This window comes from Salvelinus namaycush, chromosome 20 (genome assembly GCF_016432855.1).
Source record: "Salvelinus namaycush isolate Seneca chromosome 20, SaNama_1.0, whole genome shotgun sequence".
Lineage (NCBI taxonomy): Eukaryota > Metazoa > Chordata > Actinopteri > Salmoniformes > Salmonidae > Salvelinus > Salvelinus namaycush.
In genome coordinates, this window is record NC_052326.1 from 36,644,107 (window position 1) to 36,657,470 (window position 13,364).

General features: G+C 40.6%; 1 protein-coding gene across 2 annotated transcripts in view; it reads right to left on the reverse strand.

Moving 5' to 3' along the window:
* The window catches only part of LOC120065305 (sodium- and chloride-dependent GABA transporter 2-like), a 51,162-nt gene extending 39,401 nt beyond the window's left edge, over positions 1-11,761 (reverse strand). Inside the window, exons 1-3 of one of the 2 annotated variants that reach the window (XM_039016195.1) lie at positions 11,410-11,761; positions 6,962-7,096; positions 4,269-4,409 (exon numbers count right to left, since the gene is read on the reverse strand). In XM_039016195.1, the coding sequence (XP_038872123.1) occupies positions 4,269-4,409; positions 6,962-7,096; positions 11,410-11,614 (481 nt within the window). In that variant the 5' untranslated portion in view covers positions 11,615-11,761. The remainder of the gene's footprint in view (positions 1-4,268; positions 4,410-6,961; positions 7,097-11,409) is intronic. The other variant, XM_039016196.1, reaches the window with a different exon arrangement.
* Between the last annotated feature and the right edge of the window lie 1,603 nt (positions 11,762-13,364).

Sequence of the window (13,364 nt, forward strand, 5' to 3'; positions counted from 1 at the left end):
ATGTAGCCTTGCGTTATCGGACCCTGTATTGCGCAGCAACGTTAATTTTAAAAATGTAATTCAGCGATTGCATTAAGAACTAATTTGTCTTTCAATTGCTGTCCACCCTGTATTTTTTAGTCAAGTTTATGATTATTTATTGATTAGACTAGGTGACTCTCCAAGATGGCGCCCGACATTTTTCTGGGCAGCTTGGCAACTTTTCTCATTGTATAAGCACGATTTGTGCCGCTAAATATGCACATTTTCGAACAAACTCTATATGCCTTGTGTAATATGATGTTACAGGACTGTCATCTGAAGAATTCTGAGAAGGTTAGTGAAAAAATTTATATATTTTGGTGGTGATAACGTTATCGCTCTTTTTGCCTTGAATCAATGCTGGGGTGATGTTAGCACATGTGGTATGCTAATATAACGATATATTGTGTTTTCGCTGTAAAACACTTAGAAAATCTGAAATATTGTCTGGATTCACAAGATCTGTGTCTTTCAATTGCTGTACGCTGTGTATTTTTAAGAAATGTTTTATGATGAGTAATTAGGTAATACACGTTGCTCTCTGTAGTTATTCTAGTCGAGTTGTGATGGTGGCTGCAATGGTAAACTATGATTTATACCTGAAATATGCACATTTTTCTAACAAAACATATGCTATACAATAAATATGTTATCAGACTGTCATCTGATGAAGTTTTTTCTTGGTTAGTGGCTATTTATATCTTTATTTGGTCGAATTGGTGATAGCTACTGATGGAGTGAAAAAATGGTGGAGTAAGAAAAATGGTGTCTTTTGCTAACGTGGTTAGCTAATAGATTTACATATTGTGTCTTCCCTGTAAAACATTTTAAAAATCAGAAATGGTGGCTAGATTCACAAGAAGTGTATCTTTCATCTGGTGTCTTGGACTTGTGATTTAATGATATTTAGATGCTAGTATTTACTTGTGACGCTATGCTAGGCTATGCTAGTCAGCTTTTTTACTGGTGGGGGTGCTCCCGGATCCGGGTTTGGGAGGAACTAGAAGTTAAAGGGCAAATCCACAGATGGACCTAGAGAAATGTAACCACACTCAGATTAATAGATAGAGCTATGGATGCAAGGACTGACCATCTATGATATCAAAAATATTGTTTTAACCATGTTATGAGGCTATATGGTGTTTGTTTACATTTACAATGTTTACAAAACATTGGAGTAAAACAAGCTTATATTTTTGGTTCACATGTAGTGTGACAGTTTAACTAAACTAAAAACAAAAAGCAAAAAAAAAGGACTGACCATCCATGTGATCAAAATGACAGTTTAAGTCTATACAGTGTTGTTTACAAGGAGTAAAACAAGCTTATATATGGGGTTCTATTAGAAAGAAAATGATAATCTCATGATGGATATATAAATTATATTCTTCAAGAATCAATGGGTATTTATCATACATTTAAAAGTGTATTTTTCATATTGACAAGGTAGCGGAATTTAGTGAAATAAGGTACTTTATTCACATCAGGGGAATATTGTTAAACAAGGTAGCTATAATCACATCAGGGAAATTTAGCAAAACAAGGTAGCTTTATTCACATCAGGGGAATTTAGCAAAACAAGGTAGCTTTATTCACGTCAGGGGAATTTATCTGATTACGGTGCAACTCTACACGATTCAAGGTTGCTGTGTTCACATCCTGGTAACATAGCAGGTGTGAAACTTAAGTGCACCTCCCTATAATTCAAGGTTGCTGCATTCACGTCAGGTGAACATAGCAGGGGTGAAACTTTGGTGTAACTCCATACGATATGATATGTGGCTCTGTTCACGCCAGGGGAATGGAGCAGGAGTTAATGACTTTGGTGACACTCCACATGACATGATTATTGCCTTTCCATGTTGGTTTTCGTGTGTGGTGTACTTGCATTCAGTAGCATCTATGAATCACATGATTATGCACAGTATTGACGTAAAACAGAAGAACTAAGGATACCGATGTGAGATTCTCTCTGGTGTTTACAGAACAACTGGTGCTGTGAGATTAGGAAATCAGGATTCAAGGATGCTGGGAGATTAGGATATCAGGACCTGCTTAGACAAAGCAATTGTAATAGTAGAACAAAGGATCGCAATACATAAGAAAATGAATGGCTGCAGTATTGCTGTTATAACGAGAACATGATGTGTGGAATGCTAAACATACATTTAGGAAAGTGTGTATTCCTATTTTAAATGTATGTAGTTCTATCCTTGTGCTGTACTTGTCTATTAAAGGGAAACTTCAGGATTTTGGCAATGAGGCAATACTTCCCCAGAGTATATCAAGTCTCTGCATCCAGTATGAAGTAAGTTAGAGTTAGTTTCGCGAGCCAATGCTAACTAGCGTTAGCACAATGACTGGAAGTCTATGGGTATCTGCTAGCCTTATTAACTGTTATTATCTGTGTTATTAACTGCTATTACATATGTTATTAACGCTAAAGTAAGACTAGCTGTCGTCATTGGATCCTAATGGCTAAAAATCAAATTCAAGGTTACCAACCAGCCACTGACGAAACATACGCCTGCAATTCTTACATCGTAGCGCAGTAGGAGAGAGTGGTTTAATCCCTATTGCATATTCAGAGATCGATTTATAGCCATTAATCTAAAATAATTCATAGGTTTTAAACAAAAAACACTTCTTGTTTGTCATAGATGGACAAGATTAATATGAGATGAAAGGCGAGTTCCCAACGAGTTCAGGAAGCCAAGCTAGAGCTGTCTGACATTCACAGTGGTGGGGGCAGATGTTTTGATCAAGCGAGACCTTTAGAAAATATGCAAATTTTCTTTAACACTAAACATACAACTATGCATTTTACATGTATAAGTGTCACTCACCCAAGAGGGAAAGTCGTGACATAAGGAAGGTGAAATCTTAGTTAGTGGTTTTATAATTTTTTAAATACTATATTTAGAAAGCATAATTGTCATTTCAAGCCTTATTCATAGTTCTGTTGAATAGGAAAAAGTCATAGAAAATATTTCATGTTTTCATATTAATATCATATTTATACTGTTCCTCAAACGTGACTACACCTCGTCAATTTATAACTATTTTTACCAGAAAGGTGATATTTTAACCTTTCTTGTAGTGTGCAGCATTACTTGTTTATGGTCCTCATGATAAATAATTACTTTTGGGGATTACGTGGATTAGATTACATGTAGTTACATTTAAGAGGTTTTAAGGTCAATCCCTGCTACAACTAGGTTCTGAAGTTTTACCTGGTTACCATCAAGGAAAAACTCTGGGCCCAAGGGGAATAAAACTTTGCCCCCACTTCTGGGACCTGTGCTCCACCTCTGCTCAAAAATATAAATACCAAATGATTTACCCTCCAGAATATGTCTCCACACCAAGTTGAGTTGATAACCCATAGCATTCAAAGTTAAGAGTCAAAAGTTTAATATGGCAGCGGCACCCATATCAGTGGCCATCTTAGTTCATTCCAGTATGTCAGATTAACTCAATCGCCAATTTCTCAGCCTCTCAGTATCAGAGAAACGCAAAACTTTGAATGAATAACATACAAAGGTTTATGACAAGTTTTTGTGATTGAAATTGATCCGAATAACTTAAAACATGAAAAGCATACATCACATTTGACTATAAAGGTGTGAAAAGGTTAATAAAATAAAAATGTGTTACTGCTTGACAGTGTCTCTTCGCAATCATTACCAATTTGGAGTTGGCACTTTTAAGTATATAAATATGTTGCCACTTTTAAGGCTCGGACACACCAATAGCTTTTGCCAACCGATAGTACTTAGCACCTCTGAACAGAGTGCCGGATGTAATTTGCAAAGTGAGTGCAAACCGATTCCTCATGTAGAATCGTACAAAAATGTTGTCAGCCAGACATCCATCAGCAGGTGGTCCCTAAAACAAACCACGCCGAACAAGCAGCAGACAAACAGAAGATCGACAATCGGCGTGGTGTGTGTGGTCCTTTAGGGTTAACTGTTATTTCCTATGGAATTAACTTATTTGCTGTGTATTAATGTTATTAACTATTAATACATGTTTTATTAACTGTTACATCTAATTACTTGTGTTATCACCTGTTATCACCTGTCATTACTTGTGTAATTGACCTATTGTATATGTCAATATGTATATAATTGTAACTGCTATTGCCCATGTTACAAACTGTTATTACCTGTGTTATTGACTGTTATTACCATGTTGCTGTTATTACCTGTGTTATTGACTGTTATTACCCATGTTACTGTTATTACCTGTATTCCAGGCGTTTCTGCAGCTGGCCCATGGCAACTCGGCACTGAAGGAGGAGAACAAGTAGAAGAAGGCCCAGGCCTGGATGATGATGTATGACACTGCAGCATACGCAATGACCACCTGGGTGGCATAACCAATCCCTGGGGATGAACAAAACAAATGTAAATCTAAGTGCACTAAAATATACATGTAAATGTACACAGTTTCCTGTTTGCAGGTTTTGTGTTTTCCACCCTGATGAGGTTGGCTTTAAGGGAATTTTGTTACGGCCGTGTATATCCCCCCTCAAGCCGATACCACGACGGCCCACGACGGCCCTCAAGGAACTTCACTGGACTTTATGCAAACTGGAAACAATATATCCTGAAGTTGCATTTATTGTAGCTGGGGATTTTAACAAAGCAAATTTGAGGAAAAGGCTGCCTAAATTCAATCAACATATCGACTGTAGTACTCGCGCTGCTAAATCACTAGACCACTGTTACACCAACTTCCGGGATGCATACAAGGCCCTCTACCGCCCTCCATTCGGCAAATCTGACCCCGACTCCATTTTGCTCCTCCTTTCCTATAGGCAGAAACTCAAACAGGAAGTACACGTGCTAAGGACTATTCAACGCTGGTCTGACCAACCGGAATCCACACTTCAAGATTGTTTTGATCACGAGGACTGGGATATGTTCTGGGTAGCTTCTGAGAATAATATTGACAAATATATTGAAACGGTGACTGAGTTTATCAGGAAGTGTATAGCCTCCCGGGTGGCGCAGTGGTCTAGGGCACTGCATCGCAGTGCTAGCTGCGCCACCAGAGTCTCTGGGTTCGCGCCCAGGCTGGGCTGGGTTCGCGCCCAGGCTCTGTCGCAGCCGGCCGCAACCGGGAGGTCCGTGGGGCGACGCACAATTGGCATAGCGTCGTCCGGGTTAGGGAGGGTTTGGCCGGTAGGGATATCCTTGTCTCAGTATGTAAAATGTAATAAAATGTATGCACTCTACTGTAAGTCGCTCTGGATAAGAGCGTCTGCTAAATGACTAAAATGTAAATGTAAATGTATAGGAGACGTTGTACCCACTGTGACTATTAAAACCTACCCTAACCAGAAACCGTGGATAGATGGCAGCATTTGCGCAAAACTGAAAGTGCGAACCACCACATTTAACCATGGCAAGGTGACTGGGAATATGGCAGAATAGAAACAGAGTAGTTATTCCCTCCGCAAGGCATTCAAACATGCAAAATGTCAGTATAGAGACAAAGTGGAGTCTCAAGTCAACGGCTCAGACACAAGACGTATGTGGCAGGGTCTACAGACAATCACAGACTACAAAAGGAAAACCAGCCACGTCGCGGACACTGACGTCTTGCTTCCGGACAAGCTAAACACCTTCTTTGCCCGCTTTGAGGATAACACAGAGCCACTGACGCGGCCCGCTACCAAGGACTGCGGGCTCTCCTTCTCCGTGGCCGACGTGCGGCCCAGATGGCATCCCTAGCCGCGTCCTCAAAGCATGCGCAAACCAGCTGGCTGGTGTGTTTATAGACATATTCAATCTCTCCCTATCCCAGTCTGCTGTCCCCACATGTTTCAAGATGGCCACCATTGTTCCTGTACCCAAGAAAGCAAAGGTACTAAATGACTACCGACCCGTAGCACTCACTTCTGTCATCATGAAGTGCTTTGAGAGACTAGTCAAGGATCATATCACCTCTACCTTACCTGTCACCCTAGACCAATTTCAATTTGCGTACCGCCCCAATAGGTCCACAGACGATGCAATCGCCATCACACTGCAAGCTGCTCTATCCCATCTGGACAAGAGGAATACCTATGTAAGAATGCTGTTCATTGACTATAGCTCAGCATTCAACACCATAGTACCCTCTAAGCTCATCATTAAGCTCGAGGCTCTGGGTTTGAACCACGCCCTCTGCAATTGGGTCCTGGACTTGCTGACAGGCCACCCCCAGGTGCTGAAGGTAGGGAACAACACCTCCACTTCGCAGATCCTCAACACTGGGGCCCCACAAGGGTGCGTGCTCAGCCCCCTCCTGTACTCCCTGTTCACCCATGACTGCGTGGCCAAGCACGCCTCCAACTCAATCATCAAGTTTGCAGACGACACAACAGTAGTAGGGTTGACTACCAACAACAACGAGACTACCAACAACAACGGAATTGGGGGCTCTGTGGTGCAAGGAAAATAAACTCTCACTATATTATTTTATAATAATACAATTGCAGAGAATCAGATTTTGTTTAACAAGTAATACAATTTATATATATATTTTTTTTTAAATATAGGTTTCAGAATTATTGGAGGTGCCAATAATTTTGGAGGTGACTGTATATATTGTGTGGAATATTTCCCCTTGGCATCACCTGCTATTTACAAAACAAAATCCATCAGCACAGTACAGTACATACTGTACTATGAGGGTCCCTAAAATGAAATGTTCTTGCAGCTATAAATATCCTATCATTATTTCTCTCTCTCTCTCTCTCACACACACACACACACACACACACACACACACACACACACACACACACACACACACACACACACACACACACACACACACACACACACACACACACACACACACACACACACACACACACACACACACACACTTGTTAAACACACACACATTGGGATTCTATATGAAATTCTATTCTTGCAGTAGTAACCTTCAAAGAGAGGACAGAAGTGTCTCCAACAGGTGATGCAGCCCTGCGAGGTATACTGTCCCATGGCTGTCTCCAGGAGGAACATGGGGATCCCACAGGAGAGCAGGAACAGAACATAGGGAATCAGGAATGCACCTATGAGGACGGTTACAAAGTGTTGTTATGCCTAACTTGATTCACATGCCAACCTCATAAAATGTTAATCACATGGTCTAGACCAGCAGTTCCCAAACTGTGGGGCCTAGGGGGCGCAAGTTTTTTGAACTCAGTCTGGCTTTCAACTTACTCCTGAAAGATGTAATAGTAGAATGCACTAGGCGCAATTTAAAAAATTAAGTAGTGCATCATTAGTTTTCCTATTTATAACTTTTTAGAAATCTAGATTAACTAACCCATGTCAGCTAAGGTCTTTTAGCTAGGTTTTTTAGCCCATTGATTTTCTTGTAATGTTTGAGTCACTCAAATATCACATGAACACACATAAGACAATCTAAAATGTGAACAATTGAAGGAAATTTGCTATAATAAACTCTGACCCCCTCTGGTGGCATTTTTTAAATGACACATAATATTGAATACTACCCTCATTAAGTACATTTCGGTTTCCAAACTATAAGTCCTACAAACACACGCTTACTACAGTTAAAAAGGTAAGAACTGTGGGATTCAGATGAAGGTGTCAGAAATAATGTGACCACTACAGAGATCAAGAGTTTTATCGGGGGGGGGGGGGGTTCCCGAAAAAAGATTTGAACGGTTCGTTTTGAGGTAAAATATGTCACCAATTACAGTTCCAAAGGGAATGTATTTTTTTTTGTTGTTGAAAAATAAAATGTCAAATCTTTTACCTAATGGTGGCGCTGTAAACATGGACAAATTCCCGTTGGAACACAGCCATTTTAAAACCAATCCAATCCAATTTTATTGGTCACATACATGTGTTTAGCAGATGTTATTGCGGGTGTAGCGAAATGCTTGTGCTCTAGCTCCGACAGTGCAGTAATATCTAACAAGTAATATCTAACAATTTCACAACATATATCTAATACACACAATAAGTAAAGCAATAGAATTAAGAATATATAAATATATGGACGAGCAATGTCAGAGCGGCATAGACTAAGATACAGTAGAATAGTATAGAATAAAGTATATACATATGAGATGAGTAATGCAAGATATGTAAACATTATTAAAGTGTCATTATTAAAGTGACTAGTGTTCCATTTACTAAAGTGGCCAGTGATTTCAAGTCTGTGTATATAGGCAGCAGCCTCTCTGTGCTAGTGATGGCTGTTAAAAAGTCTGATGGCCTTGAGATAGAAGCTGTTTTTCAGTCTCTCAGTCCCAGCTTTGACGCACCTGTACTGACCTCGCCTTCTGGATGATAACTCAGTGAACAGGCAGTGGCTCGGGTGGTTGTTGTCCTTAATTAACTTTTTGTCCTTCCTGTGACATCGGGTGCTGTAGGTGTCCTGGGCAGTCCTGGGCAGGTAGTTTGCGCCCGTTGATGCGTTGGGCAGACCGTATCACCCTCTGGAGAGCCCTGCGGTTGCGGGCGGTGCAGTTGCCGTATCAGGTGGTGATACAGCCTGACAGGATGCTCTCAATTGTGCATCTGTAAAAGTTTGTGAGGGTTTTAGGTTTTAGGTTGAAGAGGTGCTGTTGCGTAGAGATTGAATATGTCCATAAACACACCAGCCAGCTGGTTTGCGCATGCTCTGAGGACGCGGCTCCGGATGCCATCTGGGCCGCAGCCTTGCGAGGGTTAACACATTTAAATGTCTTACTCACGTTGGCCACGGAGAAGGAGAACACACAGTCCTTGTTAGCAGGCTGCGTCAGTGGCTCTGTGTTATCCTCAAAGCGGGCAAAGAAGGTGTTTAGCTTGTCCGGAAGCAAGACGTCGGTATCTGCGACGTGGCTGGTTTTCCTTTTGTAGTCTGTGATTGTCTGTAGACCCTGTCACATACGTCTCGTGTCTGAGCCGTTGACTTGAGACTCCAATTTGTCTCTATACTGACGTTTTGCATGTTTGATTGCCTTGCGGAGGGAATAACTACTCTGTTTCTATTATGCCATATTCCCAGTCACCTTGCCATGGTTAAATGCGGTGGTTCGCACTTGGATCCTGGAAGTTGGAGTAACATTGGCCGAGTGATTTAGTAGCGTGAGTACTACAACCAATATGTTGATAGAATTTAGGCAGCCTTTTACTCAAATTTGCTTTGATAAAATCCCCAGCTACAATAAATGCAACTTCAGGATATATTGTTTCCAGTTTGCATAAAGTCCAGTGAAGTTCCTTGAGGGCTGTCGTGGTATCGGCTTGAGGGGGGATATACACAGCCGTGACTATAACCGAAGAAAATTATCTTGGGAGATAATACGGTCGGCATTTGATTGTGAGATATTCTAGGTGAACAAAAGGACTTCAGTTCCTGTATGTTATCACAATTACACCATGAGTTGTTAATCACGAAACACCCCTGCCCTTGATCTTCCCGGAGAGATGTTTATTCCTGTCTGCGCGATGAACTGAGAATCCAGATGGCTAGACCGATTCAGACAGTATATCCCGAGAGAGCCATGTTTCCGTGAAACAGAGTACAGTATGTTACAATCCCTGATGTCTCTCTGGAAAGAAACCCTTGCCCTGAGCTCGTCAATTTTATTATCCATGAACATGTTATTTATGAACATTAGCAAGTAATATACTCGGGAGCGGTGGGTGGTGTGCGCGCCTCCTAAATCGGACTAGAAGACCGCTCCGATTACCGGCGTAGTTTTGTGTCGGCTCTGGTATCAGTTCAATTGCCCTGGGTGGTACGAACAAAGGATCCGCTTTGAGAAAGTCGTATTCCTGGTAGCAATGCTGGTAGTGCTGGTGAAATACCGCCACTCTGATATACAATAGGATATTTTAAACATGCAGGGCTTGTGCAATTGTGCCATACCTTCATTTTTTGTCTACATATGAGTAGAAAGCTGAAGTCTCTACCTACCCACTGATGTAAATATATGCTGGGTCAGACGGGAATAATCTGGTGGGAAGTGAGGTGGCAACCAGAGGGTTGCTGGTATCAATTCCTTGATGCCATTGTCTGCCGCTGTGCCCTTGAGCGATGCACCCCCCACAATTTTCAGAGGGGTTGGGTTAAAAGCGGAAGTAAGGTTGGACCTTGTGCGCAATAAAGTGATCTTAATAATTGTTTCCTCTTTTACTGTTCACACCCCACACCTATTTAATGCATTCAATGTAGGTATCGGTATCAAACATTTCCTATCAAGCCATACCAGAGGAGATCAAATGTTGATTCAATTTCACAAGCTATACAAATTTTACAAGCTCAGGTAACACTTTACCACAAGGTACCCTTAATCCTTAACCTACAATTTCCTTGCCCCCATGGAAATCGAATTAACATAATACAAAAATCCCTATCAAAATCTGTCTGTTCAAGCTAGAGATATCTGTTTTTTTGCATGAGATGCGTCTCAATCCATCACATCCGCAGATATCATCTTTCCAGTGAAAAAGTGGCAGAGCTAAAGCAGTGTTTGTCAGACCATGAGACATCCCGAAAATTGGTATTTTCACAAAAACGTTTAAAGATGACACTCTCGTGAACTTGATGGTTTTCTCCATTTTGCTCTCGGACGCCCACAAGCCACAACATTTGTCTGAAGGTCCCTGATAGCAGTTTTAAAAAATGTGTGAAAATATATATGGAGATATTGTAGTTTAGTGCCTAAAATAAGGAGATAAATACATGTAAAAAAACAATTCTAATAGTTTCCTGGTCTTTCTTATATCTCTCAGATATAAGACAGACACTTCAGAACAAACTTCCTTCAGATTTTTTGGGGGGGCTATGTGTTGTTCCATGTAGTGAATCCGTTATTCAATGTGTTTCTATTGGTTAATAGCAGTAATGGCAAATTCAATGTTTCCTCCAATAATTTTTGTATATATTTTTTATACTTTAAAATTTAAAAATTCCAAATCAAATAGCTAAATGATCTTTGGTATGACCATCTTAAAACAATTCCATATGTTAGATTAGAACCCCCTCCCCCGGCTTAGACAGGGCTTAGACTCTATAGGGTTAAAGGGTTTCCAAGACATTTAATCATTAGTTAATTAATATGGAGTTTATAAACAGTTATAACTCCCTTAAAAGGTGCCTTAATGTAAAGTGTCACCCACTTTACACCCACTACGATCATAATGAAACCTGTGGGGAAAGACAGTACAGTACCTTACAACCATATCAAGTCAAATATTATATTAAAATAACATAAATAATAAGAATAGCAAGGTTATTCTTTCCCATGGTGTTGACATTGCAATCAAGTTCACTTAGTCCATGACCCTAGTGTAAATGCAGTAGCAGTGTACAGACAAAGTGTGCAGTTGTCTTCGAGTGTGCGATAGCGTCCCTTACCTCCTCCATTTTTGTAACACAGATATGGGAACCTCCACAAGTTCCCCAGCCCCACCAAGGTGCCTGCCACTGCCAAGAGGAACTCTAGCTTGTTGGCCCACTGGCCACGGTCTAGCAGCAACTGGCTCTTCTTCTGGCCCTTCACCAGACTGATGTCCTGGGCAGGCAGGTTATGACTGTGATCCTTCGGGAAATTTCTAGTCATTGTCACCAGCACACAGCAGTCTTTGGGTTAATAAAATTATACTGAAACCTTGTTTATTTAGGTGTTTGTTAAAAATCATAAAGACAAGCACCAAATTTGATAAATGTTCTCATTGCTGAATTTCCAATTAAATAGCCTATCAGTCACTCACTCTGTACGTTCTGAACCTAGTGAACCACAACACCCCACCTCTTTAAAGTGATTTGGTGCCAATAGGCGTTCCGTCATCTGCAAGGAGTTGGGCATAGATAATGCTGTATCTTCAGGTTGCGCACAGAGATACCTTTGTCCCGTGGTATTCTCACAAGTGTCTGAGGAAGTTCTAATTTTGCATCCATTGTTCTCCCAGTGTGTAACAGCCTAAAACTACTCAGCTGATCCTTACTTGGCACCAGTAGTAAGCTTCATTAATTTGCCCTTGTAGGATTACCAACAGTGGACATTTTTCTCACTTTCAGCCACTCGCTTACAAGTTAAAATGTATGGCTATATAGCACAATTACCTGACAATACTAAACCATTTGGATACCGTAGAGTGAAATATGCAGAACAAACATAATAAAGCACTTACCCCTCCATTACCATTGTCTCCTCCCCCATCCTCGCAGTGGTCTGAGTCTGTGCTGTAACGGCAGACTGATCAGTATTCCCCTCAGACAGCATGCTCCTAAACTGCTGCATACCCAGAACAAAGCAGAGATGTCATGAGTAGCCTAGACCAACAATCACAACAAACTAGTCAAACAATTCATTCTTAGTAACTACCCTTCACAACTTTCATCATAATCTTCATACATTGCCTAGAGAATAGGGTGATGGAGGAGGCTGAAAAAAGAATAGCACAAATAAACTGATAGCCAGTCAGGGCTGTTGTATGAGCTTGTTATTGTGGTAAGAGCTGCTACAGAGGAAAACAACACAGAATAACTTCCTGGGAGTACTTTTCCACTGGGACCGAGCTGCTGGGGTCATTGAGATTGGCAAAGTTGCTAACAACTAAACCAGATAAGCTGAGCTGTCTCTGGTATGTCAGAGCTGGTCATTAGGCTTTGGTCATTTGGTAATCGGGAAATGCTGATCATGGACCACTTATTATGTTGTTATTTAAACATATTTAGTCAACAATCCCTTCTCTCCCTATTATATCTTTGTAAAACAAGAAACTTCTCTGTGTTTTATTAAGATGTACAGTATACAATAAAAAAAATAACACATTTTAATTGAATACATTACTGCAGTATTTGTTCGTGTCAAGGTACAATTTGTTCAAGTAGTGGTTCTAAGTTGCCAAAATTCTTTTGAAATGCCATTCATTCACAGAAAATGAAGGTGCAGGTGTAAATTTTTGACTATGTTACTGAGTTGGCCTGGTTAAGTATCCACCATAGTTGCTGGAACCGGTCTGAACAGAACAATGTGAAAAGAAAATATATGAGCCAGCATAGTACAGTTTGGGTTGGCCCAATAGTGTGAATCAGACATACATGTACTGTATGTTTACCAGCTTGTGTCATTAACATTTAACCCACTGGTTTGGAAACAAACTGGATGGACTTCTCAGATGCTACCTAACCCTGGGATTAACACCATTACATATCATACATAATGTGCACTCTAAAAACAAAAAAGGTTCCTGGAGAATCCTTTCGGGGTTCTTCAAATTGAAACTGTGGGGGAACCCCAATAAGTTCTTAGAATAACCCTTTTTAGGAACTCATTTTAATGGTTCCTTTTGGGGTTCATTTTTGAA